General features: G+C 41.3%; 1 protein-coding gene across 7 annotated transcripts in view; it reads right to left on the reverse strand.

Annotated features, from left to right (window-relative positions):
* Positions 1 to 15,071, reverse strand: part of arhgap24 (Rho GTPase activating protein 24) — a 212,670-nt gene that overhangs the window by 27,546 nt on the left and 170,053 nt on the right. For 5 of the 7 annotated variants that reach the window (XM_042326458.1, XM_042326457.1, XM_042326460.1 and 2 more), the window contains one exon: positions 4,665 to 4,872. In XM_042326458.1, the coding sequence (XP_042182392.1) occupies positions 4,665 to 4,872 (208 nt within the window). Of the gene's footprint in view, positions 1 to 4,664; positions 4,873 to 6,463; positions 6,706 to 15,071 lie in introns of those variants that run through there. The other 2 variants (XM_042326459.1, XM_042326463.1) reach the window with 2 other exon arrangements.

Here is a 15,071-nt window from a genome sequence, read left to right on the forward strand (position 1 = left end):
ACTACAGGAGGACTGTCAGCGTCAGAATGTAATGTCATTCTGAGTTAGAATACTACAGGAGGACTGTCAGCGTCAGAATGTAATGTCATTCTGAGTTAGAACACTACAGGAGGACTGTCAGCGTCAGAATGTAATGTCATTCTGAGTTAGAATACTACAGGAGGACTGTCAGCGTCAGAATGTAATGTCATTCTGAGTTAGAATACTACAGGAGGACTGTCAGCGTCAGAATGTAATGTCATTCTGAGTTAGAACACTACAGGAGGACTGTCAGCGTCAGAATGTAATGTCATTCTGAGTTAGAACACTACAGGAGGACTGTCAGCATCAGAATGTAATGTCATTCTGAGTTAGAACACTACAGGAGGACTGTCAGCGTCAGAATGTAACGTCATTCTGAGTTAGAACACTACAGGAGGACTGTCAGTGTCAGAATGTAATGTCATTCTGAGTTAGAATACTACAGGAGGACTGTCAGCGTCAGAATGTAATGTCATTCTGAGTTAGAATACTACAGGAGGACTGTCAGCGTCATAATGTATAGTCATTCTGAGTTAGAACACTACAGGAGGACTGTCAGCATCAGAATGTAATGTCATTCTGAGTTAGAATACTACAGGAGGACTGTCAGCGTCAGAATGTAATGTCATTCTGAGTTAGAATACTACAGGAGGACTGTCAGCGTCAGAATGTAATGTCATTCTGAGTTAGAATACCACAGGAGCACTGTCAGCGTCAGAATGTAATGTCATTCTGAGTTAGAATACTACAGGAGGACTGTCAGCGTCAGAATGTAATGTCATTCTGAGTTAGAACACTACAGGAGGACTGTCAGTGTCAGAATGTAATGTCATTCTGAGTTAGAACACTACAGGAGGACTGTCAGCGTCAGAATGTAATGTCATTCTGAGTTAGAACACTACAGGAGGACTGTCAGTGTCAGAATGTAATGTCATTCTGAGTTAAAACACTACAGGAGGACTGTCAGTGTCAGAATGTAATGTCATTCTGAGTTAGAACACTACAGGAGGACTGTCAGCGTCAGAATGTAATGTCATTCTGAGTTAGAACACTACAGGAGGACTGTCAGTGTCAGAATGTAATGTCATTCTGAGTTAGAACACTACAGGAGGACTGTCAGTGTCAGAATGTAATGTCATTCTGAGTTAGAACACTACAGGAGGACTGTCAGTGTCAGAATGTAATGTCATTCTGAGTTAAAACACTACAGGAGGACTGTCAGTGTCAGAATGTAATGTCATTCTGAGTTAGAACACTACAGGAGGACTGTCAGCGTCAGAATGTAATGTCATTCTGAGTTAGAACACTACAGGAGGACTGTCAGTGTCAGAATGTAATGTCATTCTGAGTTAGAACACTACAGGAGGACTGTCAGCGTCAGAATGTAATGTCATTCTGAGTTAGAATACTACAGGAGGACTGTCAGCGTCAGAATGTAATGTCATTCTGAGTTAGAATACTACAGGAGGACTGTCAGCGTCAGAATGTAATGTCATTCTGAGTTAGAACACTACAGGAGGACTGTCAGCGTCAGAATGTAATGTCATTCTGAGTTAGAACACTACAGGAGGACTGTCAGCATCAGAATGTAATGTCATTCTGAGTTAGAACACTACAGGAGGACTGTCAGCGTCAGAATGTAACGTCATTCTGAGTTAGAACACTACAGGAGGACTGTCAGTGTCAGAATGTAATGTCATTCTGAGTTAGAATACTACAGGAGGACTGTCAGCGTCAGAATGTAATGTCATTCTGAGTTAGAATACTACAGGAGGACTGTCAGCGTCATAATGTATAGTCATTCTGAGTTAGAACACTACAGGAGGACTGTCAGCATCAGAATGTAATGTCATTCTGAGTTAGAATACTACAGGAGGACTGTCAGCGTCAGAATGTAATGTCATTCTGAGTTAGAATACTACAGGAGGACTGTCAGCGTCAGAATGTAATGTCATTCTGAGTTAGAATACCACAGGAGCACTGTCAGCGTCAGAATGTAATGTCATTCTGAGTTAGAATACTACAGGAGGACTGTCAGTGTCAGAATGTAATGTCATTCTGAGTTAGAACACTACAGGAGGACTGTCAGTGTCAGAATGTAATGTCATTCTGAGTTAGAATACTACAGGAGCACTGTCAGCGTCAGAATGTAATGTCATTCTGAGTTAGAACACTACAGGAGGACTGTCAGTGTCAGAATGTAATGTCATTCTGAGTTAGAACACTACAGGAGGACTGTCAGCGTCAGAATGTAATGTCATTCTGAGTTAGAACACTACAGGAGGACTGTCAGTGTCAGAATGTAATGTCATTCTGAGTTAAAACACTACAGGAGGACTGTCAGTGTCAGAATGTAATGTCATTCTGAGTTAGAACACTACAGGAGGACTGTCAGCGTCAGAATGTAATGTCATTCTGAGTTAGAACACTACAGGAGGACTGTCAGTGTCAGAATGTAATGTCATTCTGAGTTAGAATACTACAGGAAGACTGTCAGTGTCAGAATGTAATGTCATTCTGAGTTAGAACACTACAGGAGGACTGTCAGTGTCAGAATGTAATGTCATTCTGAGTTAGAACACTACAGGAGGACTGTCAGCATCAGAATGTAATCAGCACTTTACAGTCACACTCGATTGAGACCCCACATCCCTCTTTTTCCCTTCCATCCTTTCGACCTATTTCTCTCCCTTCTTTACCTCGCTCGCCTTCCCTCCCTCTCTCCCTCTTGCATTTTTAATACTCCTGCAAGTTTCTTACTGATGGTTTCCACTGAAGTCAGAGTTGAGCACACTTCATCTCGACTCTGAATCGGCCTCTACACTGTAAAACCCGGATACGTTCTGGCTACTCAAACATTTTGAGGAAACAGATTTCCTAAAAAAAAAAAAAGTGTACTTAAGAGTGTACTTAAGAAAGTTAAATAGCTCAAGTGAGCAGTACTAACTTCATATGAGTAAAACATATGCCGTTTTTTTTGAGTAAGGTATAGTAGGGTTTTTATTTTTTTTTATTTACCTTTATTTAACTAGGCAAGTCAGTTAAGAACAAATTCTTATTTTCAATGACCATCTAGGAACAGTGGGTTAACTGCCTGTTCAGGGGCAGAACGACAGATTTGTACCTTGTCAGCTCGGGGATTTGAACTTGCAACCTTTCGGTTACTAATCCAACGCTCTAACCACTAGGTTGCAGAATTCCATTAACCAGTAATCTATCAACCAGGATTTCTGGAAAACCAAGGAAATTTACCAGGAAATGTACCAGAATTGTGCAACCCTAACTGTGAATCACATTACGCTGGCTTGCACAGTGATGTGTAATCCGATTGGAATCCAGCCAGCATTAGATTATCCAGCAGTTGAAATTTGTTTTCACCCGCAACCTGTATTCAAATCTGACTGCCAGGGTTAAGAACAGTGGGGAGAAACTACTCAAGCCATTTAAACTGGAACAACCATTTCAGTAATGGGTGCCAAAATTCAATAATTGGATTAGTTTAGATTAACAAAAATGTTATCTTTGTGTTGCATAACTTTTGATCAATGAATCACTCAGTGTACATGCAAAAAACACAGATATTAAAAACTATTCCAAAATATCAATCTGCAGTAGAGCATGCTGGGGAGAAAAAAGTACATTTGTTTAAAAATAAATTGTTGGTGTGACTTCTCATTTAGTTTTAAACAGCTAACCTATATGAGAACTCATATAAGTAATGTGCACGAAATGCATATCAACAGAGCTGTCAGTAAAAGTCATCACAGGTAAGGTGTCTGAGCATCCCATAATAATGCCCTGAGGCATTAGGTTGATGTGCCAAAAGCTGTCTGTCACCACTTTCCACTCCCAGATTTAATTCCATGTCATTCCCAGTCTGAGAATTATTATTACTGTGGGAATATTTTATAAGATCCTGGCAGACCCCGATACAGAATTAGCAGGAAACAGGATTAAAAATGTGGAATTTGATTTGAGATTCTATATATTGCAGAGTGAATAAGAATGGCTAAAGCACTGCCAATGCTGTGGGTTCCCATACACATCCTAATATTGAGTTGCACCCCCTTTTCCCCTCAGAACAGCCTCAATTCGTCAAGGCATGGACTTTACAAGGTGTCGAAAGCGTTCCACAGGAATGCTGGCCCATGTTGACTCCAATGCTTCCCACAGTTGTGTCAACTTGGCTGGATGTCCTTTGGGTGGTGGACCATTCTTGATACACACATGGAAACTGTTGAGCGTGAAAAACCCAGCAGCATTGCAGTTCTTGACACAAAGCGGTGCACCTGGCAACTACTAGCATTACCCCGTTCAAAAGCACTTAAATCTTTTGTCTTGCCCATTCCTCCTCTGAATGGAAAGAGCAGGTGTCCTTAATGTTTTGTATACTCAGTGTATATACAGTATATTGTATATTGCTGACATGCAGTCCAAGGTGGGGTTTTCCTTAAAAAAGTCCATACTGTATATATATATATATACACACCAGTGGAGGCTGGTGGAGGGAGAGATAAGGAGGACAGGCTCATAATGGAATGAACAGAATCGCACTCAAACACATACAAAATGAAAGTTGTGCATTTACATTTGTACACATTTCTTCATCTCGTTTACAGTAAACGTAACATATCTTTACATACCAGTCGAAGGAGGGCTTCTCTCCGCAGTCAAAGGCATCCTGCAGCTCTTTGACCAAGTTGGCCTGCCCTGGTAGCCTGAACAGTCCTTCTTCCCGTAGGCCCCACTTGCGTATAAAGCCCACACACTGCTCCACCAGCATGGGGGCCTGCCTGCTCCCATAACGCCTCTCGTACCGCACCGTCTCCTCCAGCTTCTGACCAAAGATACCTGGCAGAGACACAAACACACACAGTTCAATGTTAGGATTTAGGATGTATATTGTGCCTTTCTTGTTAAATCTGTGTCTTCTTTTCTTCCAAAAGACATCCTGTACATGATGAGTAACAACTCATTGGCATGTGGAGGATGTTAAACAGTGATCAACTCACAGCTAAAGGTATAATAGGAAACATAACACTGTGTGCTATGAAGAATACTGCATTAGTGTTCAGTTAACAGTGATTTGTCTAAAAAGATGGACTAACTGGCAGTGGACATGTTTTGAGGATTTTCACAACTAGATTTTTTTTTTTTTGCATTTTCTTAAAGAACATTAAAGGGAAAAATATCCTGTCAAACCATGGTATCACATCAAGCCCATTAAAAAACAGACCAGATTTATCCCCCGATCTGAATGTATCAAACAGGGAGAAACTGGCTCATGTTACTAAAGCCACACAGATAACAGCATCAAAGAGAACATGGGGATCCTAAATCATCTGATTAATTCCAATGGAATCTGTTTTTCTGTTCTCAGCCTAAAATAGATCTGACTCTGACCACTGTAGTAAAGAAAATGTAGTATTAATCCCCCACAAAACACATACAAATCCAAGAGATTAAATCAAACCTCCTCTCCTCTCCTCTCCTCTCCTCTCCTCTCCTCTCCTCTCCTCTCCTCTCCTCTCCTCTCCTCTCCTTTGTTTGGTTCTCCTCTCCTTTTCTCTGTTCTACTCTGTTCTGTTCTCCTCTCCTCTCATCTGGTCTCCTCTCCTGTCCTTTGTTTTGGGTCTCCTCTCCTTTTCTATGTTCTACTCTCTGCTGCTCTGGCCTTTTGTCTGTGGCAATCCATTAGAAACAAATTGTGATTCACATCAGACCTGGCTTCAAATAGTATTTGAAATAATAAAAAATAAAAACGTTATCTGTGCTTGATTGAGCATGCCTGACTTTATGGACTAATAAAATATTCCTAAACAAGCAAAATCGGCCATCTGGCACTCCAGGCAGGTTGACACAAACACTCAAAGTATTTGAACGATTTCAAATAGTGTTTGAACCCAGGTGTGGTTCACATTTAAAGGTCTCATGCGGACGGCGTTCAACAGGGGATTAGAGCTGCTAAGGCTGCCTTCCTGAGAGCGTTGGATCTGCTGCATACTGTTCTGGTCTCCAGACACAGACAGAGACAGAGGCCTGGCCCTGAACACAACATGTGGTAGGCTACAATGAGGTATGGCACAGTTAACAATGAGCAACTGCAATAGTCTAATTCTGTTGTTCAAAATCCTGCATGTCCCTAAAGTGTGTTGTTCCAATCTTACCAAAGAGTTGATACAGAGACATTCTGAAACATTGAGCTAATAAACAAAATGACAAAACACTCAGCAACACTCACTTATAATAGAGTATCTTTGTCAACAGTATATCTCCACCCTAAAACCCAATAAGGAGCATGACCTTGTCATCTCAAACACATAGGTTTTCCCAAATCAGCCCTAAGTGGTTCTGTTCTGGTATGTAAAGTCCTAAAACACGTAACCCCTGTGACCCCTCTCTTCACACAGGGCTGTGTCCAGACGAGTCGTGCCGTGTTTACCTCACCCCTCTTGAAGCTGGCACAACTTGTTCCGGTAGATGATCCCATGAATAGAAAACTATGGTAAAAATCAGAGCGCTGAAGGAACACAGTTTTAAAGTCCCCCCGTGCTTCAGCATCGTTGGAGATGAGGGAAAAGACGAGTACGGTCTGTGTATTCAAGCAGCTGTGTGAGCAGATAGAAAGACAGAGATGTGACAGGCATGTCCCCATGGGGATGATAACTTTCAGTACTGTGGTAAGAGTATTTCCAGATGTTTTCTCTACCCCTCCTTCTTCCAGTCTTCTGTTTCTGTCCTTTCGGTTTCCATTCATTCAAAAACAGAAGTTGAAGAAATGTCTATAGAATGTGACGTCAGATCTTCACAAAATACACAGATCAAACTAAGAAAACCTCTCACTCATGAAAAGGAAGTGTCCAGACTACATTCTCCACAGGGAGAGGCTTAAACAAAGTGTCCAGACTACATTCTCCACAGGGAGAGGCTTAAACAAAGTGTCCAGACTACATTCTCCACAGGGAGAGGCTTAAACAAAGTGTCCAGACTACATTCTCCACAGGGAGAGGCTTAAACAAAGTGTCCAGACTACATTCTCCACAGGGAGAGGCTTAAACAAAGTGTCCAGACTACATTCTCCACAGGGAGAGGCTTAAACAAAGTGTCCAGACTACTTTCTCCACAAGGAGTGGCTTAAACAAAGTGTCCAGACTACTTTCTCCACAAGGAGAGGCTTGAACAAAGTGTCCAGACTACTTTTTCCACAAGGAGAGGCTTGAACAAAGTGTCCAGACTACTTTCTCCACAAGGAGAGACTTAAACAAAGTGTCCAGACTACTTTCTCCACAAGGAGAGACTTAAACAAAGTGTGCACACTACATTCTCCACAAGGAGAGGCTTAAACAAAGTGTCCACACTACTTTCTCCACAAGGAGAGGCTTGAACAAAGTGTCCACACTACATTCTCCACAAGGAGAGGCTTGAACAAAGTGTCCACACTACATTCTCCACAGGGAGAGGCTTGAACAAAGTGTCCAGACTAGTTTCTGCAGTAAAGGAATGCAAGGAAAAGAGGATGAGAAATGTCAGTAGAAATTCCGCAGGCCATGAATCTGAGAGTGTTATCCAGAGGCCACATATAGCAGTTCAGAGTGTGTGTGTACATTTGTTTGTGTGTGTGTGTGTGTGTGTGTGTGTGTGTGTGTGTGTGTGTGTGTGTGTGTGTGTGTGTGTGTGTGTGTGTGTGTGTGTGTGTGTGTGTGTGTGTGTGTGTGTGTGTGTGTGTGTGTGTGTGTGTGTGTAGATCTGTGGGTGTATTAGCAGAGGTGGAAGGCTACTGTAGATTTAAACACGTAAATCCTCCTGACATACTGGCCGGGCCAGGCCGGGTGAGGAGAGTCTGGCTTTTATACAGACTCCCTGGATGGTCGACCGTCTAGTCTGGTCTGGAGTGGAGACTGTGACAGCTTTACCACAGCCAATTAGCAACCTCCTTCAACACTCAGGTCCTGCCAGGTCAACTCCTCTCCTCAAGCTTACTGCCTGCTGAGCTGAGTGCTCCCGGCCCCTCCCCTCTTCACTCCATACAACACAGTCCTCTTGTCGTCCTAACCCTCCATTCTATTGCCTCCAAACATCCAGTCGAGGGAGAGAGAGAGAGAGAGAGAGAGAGCTCAGGAGAAAGAGAGAGAGGCCCCTCTCACTGCCCTCCGTTGTCTGACGTGTGTGGTGAATGCTGTTCAGGCCGCCAGACACACACACACACACACACCCCCACACACACATTCTAGCGCTAATCATTTCCACTGTGCTCTCTCATGGTGCTCTCTTGACTGAGCCAAAGCCCTCGGGAGTATGAGTGATCAGGAGTATCTGTCCTCAGGAGTAACTGTCCTCGGGAGTATGAGTCCTCGGGAGTATGAGTCCTCGGGAGTATCTGTCCTCAGGAGTATCAGTCCTCAGGAGTATCAGACCTCAGGAGTATCCGTCCTCAGGAGTATCTGTCCTTAGGAGTATCAGTCCTCTGGATTATGAGTCCTCAGGAGTATCAGACTGCAGGCTTATCAGTCAGGCTTATCAGTCCTCAGGAGTATCAGTCCTCAGGAGTATCAGTCCTCATGAATATCAGTCTTCAGCAGTATCAGTCCTCAGGAGTAGGAAGAGTTTGGTCTCCTTGCTGTGGAAGTCTGGGTGCGAACGACTGTGAGAAAAATACATTCTATTCCCAAATGCATTAACATTTTCGATCGTGGCTCTTGTTCGAACCACTGCTCGCTCTGTTTGCTACAAATATACCGGGGTACACAGGGGGTACTGTAGAAGACTCATGAGACCATAGGCTTACTGGTCAAATGCACACAAGGGGGTACTTCAGGGGTACTCCGGACAGGGCAAAAGTCAGTTGGTGGTACAGAAAAAGGTTACGGCTGGTCCACCTCATTCCTTTCATCTAAAGCCAAGAGCTCAATGTCGTTAGACTATTTTGTAGGGCTATAGTCTCCAGTTGGCCATAGCTCCTCTCTCTCAGCATATTGGAGCTATTTGTTTGAGTGGTGTGTGTTTGAGTGGTCTCTCTACAATAGAAAGCCTTATATTACATTATTCTCCCAGTTGCGAAACAGCCGACAGGGAGGAGGTGAGGGCCCTGGTGGAGTGGTGCCAGGAAAATAACCTCTCCCTCAATGTCAACAAAATGAAGGAGCTGATCGTGGACTTCAGGAGACAGCAGAGGGAGCACGCAACCATTCACATCAACAGGGAGAAGGTGGAAAAAAGCTTAAAGTTCCTCGGCGTACACATCACTGACAATGTAAAATGGTCCACCCAGACAGACAGTGTGGTGAAGAAGGTGCAACAGCGCCTCTTCAGCCTTGCCTTGGCCCCTAAGACCCTCACAAACTTTTACAGATGCACCATTGAGAGCATCCTGTCAGGCTGTATCACCGCCTGGTACGTCAACTACACCGCCCTCAAACGCAGAGCTCTCCAGAGGATGGTGCGGCTTGCACATCGCATCACTGAGGGCACGCTGCCTGGCCTCCAGGACATCTACAGCACCCGGTGTCACAGGAAGTCAAAGAAGATCATCAAGGACTGTTCACCCCGCCGAGCCAAGGCCTGTTCACCCCGCTACCATCCAGAAGGAAGTGCATCATAGCCGGGACCCAAAGACTGACTGGTCACTTGAATAATGTTTACTGTTTTACCCACGTCATATGTACATGCTGTATTCTAGTCAAGGCTTATCCTATTTAACTATTGCTGTACATATACTATTCTATTCTTCAGATATACTACATATTCTATCCACAGACTGTCCATAATATCTATACATCCCATCACATATATATTTATACTCCGGAGTCCGACATTGCATAATATTTCTATATTTCTTAATTCCATTCTTTTCCTTTTTAGATGTGTGTGTATTGTTGTGTATTGTTAGATGTTACTGCACTGTTGGAGCTAGGAACAAGCATTTCACTACACCCAGAATTACATCTGCTAAATATCGGTATGTGACCAATACAATTTGATTTGATTTTCTCCTCTCTCTGCTCTGTGGGAACTGGATCCAGGGGGTCTGTAAAGCATGTAATTGTACAAATATTCTTCACAGGCTTTGATCCCACAAGAGCTAATCAAAGAACACACACTCTTAGAAGAGGTACTGACTAACGGAGGATAAACTATACAAATAAAAAAATACAGTCAGACAGTCGTCTCTCCTGGCTGTGGATGAGAGTGCAAGGGAAATTCCTCGGATATTGTCAACATGAAATGACTACCCTTTCACAGAGCCAGAAAAGGTACAATTATCCAACACACAGTATGTCTACAGAATAGCCTGGTAAATGGTATGCAATATACATTAACATTTAAACACAGCAGAGAGGGTAGAAGAAGAACTGTCAGCAGCAGTAGATATCTCACAGGATAGAGTAATGTATTCAATCATTGTGCATTTCGTCCTTACAAGAGGACCTTTTCTAAAATGTCAAGATCTTTAGAAAAATATTTCAAACAATGAAAAATAACGCTAGTTTCAAGTATAATAAAGGCTTGACATTTTTCAGACTAAAGTTAAATCGAACGAATGTAAATTAAAGATAATTATTCAAGTCCCTATACTTTACAGCTGAACATAGAGAACTAATCGTAGACAGAGATATCAGCAGAGAGAACAATGCCAATGAATGGAAAAGATGGAAACACCAACAGATAGAGAAAGATAGACCAACATAAAGATAGCACAGACTAAGATAGACCAAGATAAAGATAGCACAGACTAAGATAGACCAACATAAAGATAGCACAGACTAAGATAGACCAACATAAAGATAGCACAGACTAAGATAGACCAACATAAAGATAGCACAGACTAAGATAGACCAACATAAAGATAGCACAGACTAAGATAGACCAACATAAAGATAGCACAGACTAAGATAGACCAAGATAAAGATAGCACAGACTAAGATAGACCAACATAAAGATAGCACAGACTAAGATAGACCAACATAAAGATAGCACAGACTAAGATAGACCAACATAAAGATAGCACAGACTAAGATAGACCAACATAAAGATAGCACAGACTAAGATAGACCAACATAAAGATAGCACAGACTAAGATAGACCAACATAAAGATAGCACAGACTAAGATAGACCAACATAAAGATAGCACAGACTAAGATAGACCAACATAAAGATAGCACAGACTAAGATAGACCAACATAAAGATAGCACAGACTAAGATAGACCAAGATAAAGATAGCACAGACTAAGATAGACCAAGATAAAGATAGCACAGACTAAGATAGACCAAGATAAAGATAGCACAGACTAAGATAGACCAACATAAAGATAGACCAAGATAAAGATAGCACAGACTAAGATAGACCAACATAAAGATAGCACAGACTAAGATAGACCAACATAAAGATAGCACAGACTAAGATAGACCAAGATAAAGATAGCACAGACTAAGATAGACCAAGATAAAGATAGCACAGACTAAGATAGACCAACATAAAGATAGCACAGACTAAGATAGACCAAGATAAAGATAGACCAAGATAAACCAAGATAAAGATAGACCAAGATAAAGATAGCATAGACTAAGATAGACCAAAATAAAGATAGCATAGAGAAGGATAGACCAAGAGAAAGATAGCACAGACTAAGATAGACCAAGATAAAGATAGCACAGACTAAGATAGACCAAGAGAAAGATAGCACAGACTAAGATAGACCAAGAGAAAGATAGCACAGACTAAGATAGACCAACATAAAGATAGCACAGACTAAGATAGATCAATATAAAGATAGCACAGACTAAGATAGACCAAGATAAAGATAGCATAGATAAAGTTAGCAATAAAGATAGCATAGAGAAAGATAGCAATAAAGATAGATAGACCAAGAGAAAGATAGACCAAGATAAAGACAGCATAGATAAAGATAGCAATAAAGATAGCATAGAGAAGGATAGACCAAGAGAAAGATAGCATAGAGAAAGATAACATAGAGAAGGACAGACCAAGAGAAAGATAGCATAGATAAAGATAGACCAAGATAAAGATAGCATAGATAAAGATAGCACAGATAAAGACAGAGACAATAAAGATAGCATCGAGAAAGATAGCAATAAAGATAGATAGACCAAGAGAAAGATAGCATAGATAAAGATAGACCAAGATAAAGATAGCATAGATAAAGATAGCAATAAAGATAGCATAGATAAAGATAGCAATAAAGATAGCATAGATAAAGATAGCAATAAAGATAGCATAGATAAAGATAGCAATAAAGATAGCATAGATAAAGATAGCAATAAAGATAGCATAGATAAAGATAGCAATAAAGATAGCATAGATAAAGATAGCAATAAAGATAGCATAGATAAAGATAGCAATAAAGATAGCATAGATAAAGATAGCATAGATAAAGATAGCAATAAAGATAGCATAGATAAAGATAGCATAGAGAAAGATAGCATAGATAAAGATAGCAATAAAGATAGCACAGATAAAGACAGACCTAGATAAAGATAGCATAGATAAAGATAGCAATAAAGATAGCACAGATAAAGACAGACCTAGATAAAGATAGCATAGATAAAGATAGCAATAAAGATAGCACAGATAAAGACAGACCTAGATAAAGATAGCATAGATAAAGATAGCAATAAAGATAACATAGAGAAAGATAGACCAAAATAAAGATAGCATAGATAAAGATAGCATAGATAAAGATAGCAATAAAGATAGCATAGATAAAGATAGCATAGATAAAGATTGACCAAGATAAAGATAGGATATAGAGAGCAACACATGTGCTTAAGGGGTTGGGTGGCCCTGTCTTGACCATCATGGAATCGCTACACCTTTTTGGGTTGATGTGATATTGTACCTGGCTGACCTGGTGACCTTTGACCTTGAGGCACAGTAATATCACACAGGACAGGTAAAAGCCCACAGAGTACTTGGTCTCATTGGATGGAACTCCATCTTCCTAAGACCGCCCTTGGGGAGTGCTTGGCTGGCTGGCTACTCAGACTACACAGTTTGTTACACCTGTACAGTTTGTTACACCTGTTAGCCACCCTGCCAGCTTAGTGCAGTCTGCCACTAGCATAGTCAGTGTAGTCAGCTCAGCTATCCCCATTGAGACCATGTCTGTGCCTCGATCTAGATTGGGCAAAACTAAACATGGCGGTGTTCGCCTTAGCAATCTCACTGGAATAAAGACCTCCTCCATTCCTGCTATTATTGAAAGAGATTGTGATCTCTCACATCTCAAATAGGGCTACTTAATGTCAGATCCCTCACTTCAAAGGCAGTTATAGTCAATGAACAAATCACTGATCATAATCTTGATGTGATTGGCCTGACTGAAACATGGCTTAAGCCTGATGAATTTACTGTGTTAAATGAGGCCTCTCCTCCTGGTTACACTAGTGACCATATCTCCCGCCATCCCGCAAAGACGGAGGTGTTGCTAACATTTAAAATAGAAAATTTCAATTTACAAAAAAAACTATTGACTGCGTTTTCCTCTTTTGAGCTTCTAGTCATGAAATCTACGCAGTCTACTCAATCACTTTTTATAGCTACTGTTTATAGGCCTCCTGGGCCGTATACAGCGTTCCTCACTGAGTACCCTGAATTCCTATAGGACCTTGTAGCCATGGCAGATAACATTCAAATTTTGGTGACTTTAATATTCACCATTTTATTATGTTTGCAATCGCAACAAATAATCTGCTCAGACCCCAACCAAGGATCAAAAGCTGTGCTATAAATTCTCGGGCAACCCAAAGATTCCTAGATGCCCTTCCAGACTTCCTCCACCTACCCAAGGACGTCAGAGTACGAAAATCGATTAACCACCTAACTGGGGAACTAAATTTAACCTTGTGTAGTACCCTAGATGCAGTCGCACCCCTAAAAACAAAAAACATTTGTCATAAGAAACTAGCTCCCTGGTATACAGAAAATACCTGAGCCCTGAAGCAAGCTTCCAGAAAATTGGAACGGAAATGGTTCTACACCAAACTGGAAGTCTTCTGACTAGCTTGGAAAGAATCGAAGAGCACTCACTGCTGCTCGATCATCCTATTTTTCCAACCTAATTGAGGAGAATAAGAACAATCCAAAATGTATTTTTGATACTGTTGCAAAGCTAACTAAAAAGCAGCATTCCCCAAGAGAGCACGGCTTTCACTTCAGCAGTGATACATTCATGAACTTCTTTGAGGAAAAGATCATGATCATTAGAAAGCAAATTACGGACTCCTCTTTAAATCTGGGTATTCCTCCAAAGCTCAGTTGTCCTGAATCTGCACAACACTGCCAGGACCTAGGATCAAGAGAGACACTCAAGTTTTTTAATCCTATATCTCTTGACACAGTGATGAAAATAGTCTTGGCCTCTGAACCTTCAAACTACATACTGGACCTTATTCCAACTAAACTACTGAAAGAGCTGCTTCCTGTGCTTGGCCCTTCTATGTTGAATATAATAAACAGCTCCGTATCCACCGGATGAGTACCAAACTCACTAAAAGTGGCAGTAATAAAGCCTCTCTGGAAAAAGCCAAACCCAGAAAAAAAAAAAATATCGGCCTATATCGAATCTCCCATTCGTCTCAAAATAAATGTTAAAAGCTGTTGTGCAGTAACTCACTACCTTCCTGAAGACAAACAATGTATACAAAACACTTCAGTCTGGTTTTAGACCCCATTATAGCACTGAGACTACACTTGTGAAGGTGGTAAATTACCTTTTAATGGCATCGGACCGAGGCTCTGCATCTGTCCTCATGCTCCTAGACCTTAGTGCTGTTTTTGACACCATCGATCACCACATTCTTTTGGAGAGATTGGAAACCCAAATTGGTCTACACGGACAAGTTCTGGCCTGGTTTAGATCTTATCTGTCGGAAAGATATCAGTTTGTATCTGTGGATGGTTTGTCTTCTGACAAATCAACTGTACATTTCGGTGTTCCTCAAGGCTTCGTTTTAGGATCACTAATGTTTTCACTATATATATTTTACCTCTTGGTGATGTCATTCGGAAATATAATGTTAACTTTCACTGCT

This window comes from Oncorhynchus tshawytscha, linkage group LG09, assembly GCF_018296145.1.
Source record: "Oncorhynchus tshawytscha isolate Ot180627B linkage group LG09, Otsh_v2.0, whole genome shotgun sequence".
NCBI classification, from domain to species: Eukaryota; Metazoa; Chordata; class Actinopteri; order Salmoniformes; family Salmonidae; genus Oncorhynchus; species Oncorhynchus tshawytscha.